The sequence below is a fragment of the Acanthisitta chloris genome, unplaced genomic scaffold (assembly GCF_000695815.1).
Source record: "Acanthisitta chloris isolate BGI_N310 unplaced genomic scaffold, ASM69581v1 scaffold26598, whole genome shotgun sequence".
NCBI classification, from domain to species: domain Eukaryota; kingdom Metazoa; phylum Chordata; class Aves; order Passeriformes; family Acanthisittidae; genus Acanthisitta; species Acanthisitta chloris.
Window position 1 is genome coordinate 11,088 of NW_008687977.1, and position 3,204 is coordinate 14,291.

At 44.3% G+C, this 3,204-nt stretch overlaps 1 protein-coding gene across 1 annotated transcript in view; it reads right to left on the reverse strand.

Moving 5' to 3' along the window:
• Positions 1-200: 200 nt before the first annotated feature.
• The window catches only part of STK38L (serine/threonine kinase 38 like), a 23,321-nt gene continuing 20,317 nt past the window's right edge, over positions 201-3,204 (reverse strand). Inside the window, exons 13-14 of the mRNA XM_009080853.1 lie at positions 1,793-1,884; positions 201-328 (exon numbers count right to left, since the gene is read on the reverse strand). Coding sequence (XP_009079101.1) covers positions 201-328; positions 1,793-1,884 — 220 coding nt within the window. The remainder of the gene's footprint in view (positions 329-1,792; positions 1,885-3,204) is intronic.

Here is a 3,204-nt window from a genome sequence, read left to right on the forward strand (position 1 = left end):
AAGAAAAAAAAAGAAAAAAGAAGCCAGCTGGCACTGCCAACTAATTCCTGTAGTAGTCTTAGAAATCCTAATCCTGTAGGAATTTCCTTGTGAAGTTGATGCGCACCAGAGTCGATGTATCGCTAACTTAACGCCAAGCGGGTCTGGTGATGCAGCTACCTGAGGTTTGGGTTTGCAGTTTCCTTCTGTGGGTTTCACTTTCACAACTTCCCAGCTTTCATGTAGGAGGGGATGGAGCCACGCTGTGTGAGCCCTTCAAACCTCTTGTAGGTGTAATTGAGGAACACCCAGTCTTTGGATTTGTAGTCGGGTTCCGTTGTGTTTGGCACTGCAGTTCAGAAACAAACGCAAATGTGTCAAAGCAGTTGAAACAGCACTGCAGCTCAGAGGGCTTTGCACAGAGCACTGACATCAACAGCCCTGAACTCTTATCTCCCTAGCCAGCAGAAACTCCTGGAAGAAATCCTGCTCCTAATAAAGTCAGTTGTCTTTTGTCAACAGTCTGAGAAGAGTTATGTGGAATATATATGAGTATATAACTCTGAAGCAGAAAAAGGGGTGGGTTCTTGGTTTGCTTTGGGTATTTTTAGTCTGTCTCCACACTCTACCAGGCTCCCATACCCTGACAGGAGCCTCTAGCACACCCACAGGATAGACACTTAAATCCACACAACATTTGCAATGCTCCAAGCACAACAAATGCAGGTACACACATCCCATTATCCTCACCAGAAACAGAAGGTACAGCCAAATCCTCCCAAGGGAACTGCACACACCATGCACATGTTGGTCTCCAAGGACTTCCTCCCTGCTCAGAGCTTCAGGAATGCTGGTACAGCCTCATTTTCTGAGCAGCCCACGTGGCTGGCACACTGCACACTGACAGTCACTGCAGTGAGCTTCTATATTTAGCTCGCTGGCTGCTGCTTTTATACTTCCATAACAGTATTTTCAACTCAAGATGCTGAACACACTAATAGCAAAGTTTGTATCTGATTATCTACATGTACAGCACCATCTTCAGTGGGCTGGAAATCCCATAACAATACAAAGGCTCTTGGCATTATCCAAATATGGACTTACACAGCTTTCCTTAGGCATTGGAGACTAATTGCTTTGCATTAAGACAAACTTGCCATTAAATAAAAGCCATTTCAAAAAAAAATCCCTGCTTTTTGATGCTTCTGGTTGTTAGCACAGCTACACTCAGCAGTTAATCACTGGTAAACACTTCAAGCCATAAGTAACTGAAAACAGTGGGAGAATTTGCTATGTCAGAGAATCAAGTCTTATGTCTACAAATTTCCTATTACTTGTCAATAGAAATCAACAATTAAAAAAGAAAAGTGATTTACAGAGCCACTCAGGTTCATCAATCACTATGTTAAATAATCACCTCACGGAAAACTTTAACCCACAAATGTCTGAACAACGATGTCTGGCATGAAACTCAAAAGCCATAAAAGATGAAAAGCATATCAGTGCATAGTGTTTTACCAGAACCTGGTCAGACAAACTGCATGGCAGAAAACTATTGCTTCCTATGCTCACTATGCAAACCACCTGGACTCTTAAAATCTCTGGACTTCTTTTTTTCCCCTCTATGATTCTAAGGAAGTAGAATCTATGAGAGATCACAGGTTTACAGTTGTATTTCAAAGAAAATATACAGACTTGATCTAGAGACTAATTTGATTAGGGTATTAGAAAATTGAATATAAAGAACAGCAAAAGCATCTGTGGAGTTTTCTGGCATGTCATCGACAGATTTGGAATCTACAATGAGTCTCACCTGGCTGTAAAATATCAGACTCAGGAAATTCATCGAAGTTGGAAGTATCATCAATACTTTTGATTTCTATAGGAATTGCAGCTGGTCTTTCCCTGCAAAAAGAAAGAAATGCCAGAGTAGTGAATACTAGGAAAACAGACATGAAGTTCCACTTTTAACTTGGCTTTTTACAGTTACAACATCCCTTTATTCTGGAGCACAAAGCTTCCACTGAGTCCATCACAGATGCATGACTCACCTGTTTGCTGACATCATGGGGAGATTTACTGGTTCCCTATCTAGCACTAGTGTCTTCTTGGCAGACTTAGGGAAAACATCATTTTCCCATTAACTGAAAGAGCATTCCACACTTATCTGCCACACAGCTATCACTGCCATCTTGCCTGTCACCAGCCACCACTGCGGTGGTTGCCCAAACCAGCTGAGCAGGACTGCACTTGCACTGGGAGCCATCAGATGTGCTGCTTTACAATGCCAGAGCTCATCAGCCTGGACCTCATCCAAACACCTCTTGACTGCAGCTCCTGCTTCTGAATCTCAGTCACCAGCATCTCTCATCCCAACCAGGCTGTCTGTGACATGGTGCTGCTTTAGCAGCCTCACAGTTGAGGAGTCCTTTGAAAGGTTCTGAGGTGGCTTTCCAAACTGCCTAAGTGATCTGTCCCACGAGAGCATCCACACTGGAACACAGTGGGAAATTCTAATTTACACCTGTAAACTCATTGCAGTTGCCATCATTACAGTTACAATTAAATCCACTGCTGGGTGGAACAGGGAAACTATTTTGCCACGTTGCCAAGTGTGGCATGAACAGCTGTGTGACTGCTCTTGCTGCCTTTTAATGCCTCCACACCGAACACATAAGTTAGGTGAGGTTTTCTGCACCTGAGGAAATGAGAGACTCAAGAGCTGCACCATCACATCTCCACAGCATGGATTTTCACAGACAAACTGCAGCATTACTCACAGACCAGACCCCTCAAACCTCAACAGTCGCTACCATTTCAACTGAGAGGATCTGTGGAGCCACCACAGCCTGCTCTGCAGGTGTTACCCCTGTGGGTATGTGCAGATGTAGCTCAGCATCCACCAGCTCAGGCTGGGGCTGGTCAGGCTGCCTCAGCCAGGCTTGGCCCAGCAGGGTTTGGCCAAGGAGGCTGTGGCTCTGAGGTGAATCACTGCCTCTGCCCAGCACTCTGTAGACATACCAGTAATGCAGATACTGACTGAAAAGACATGCCCTGTGTTTGCCTCCTGCTTGCTGCCTCTCCTCTTCATTCCTCTATTTCCCCTGCATTTTTGGAACAGAATTTGCTTTACTCATGCTCCTAATAAAAAAAAAAAAAAAGTCAATGATAACAATAGCTGCAGAGCCCATTGCTACTGGGTGAGCAGCTCTCTGATGGTATCAG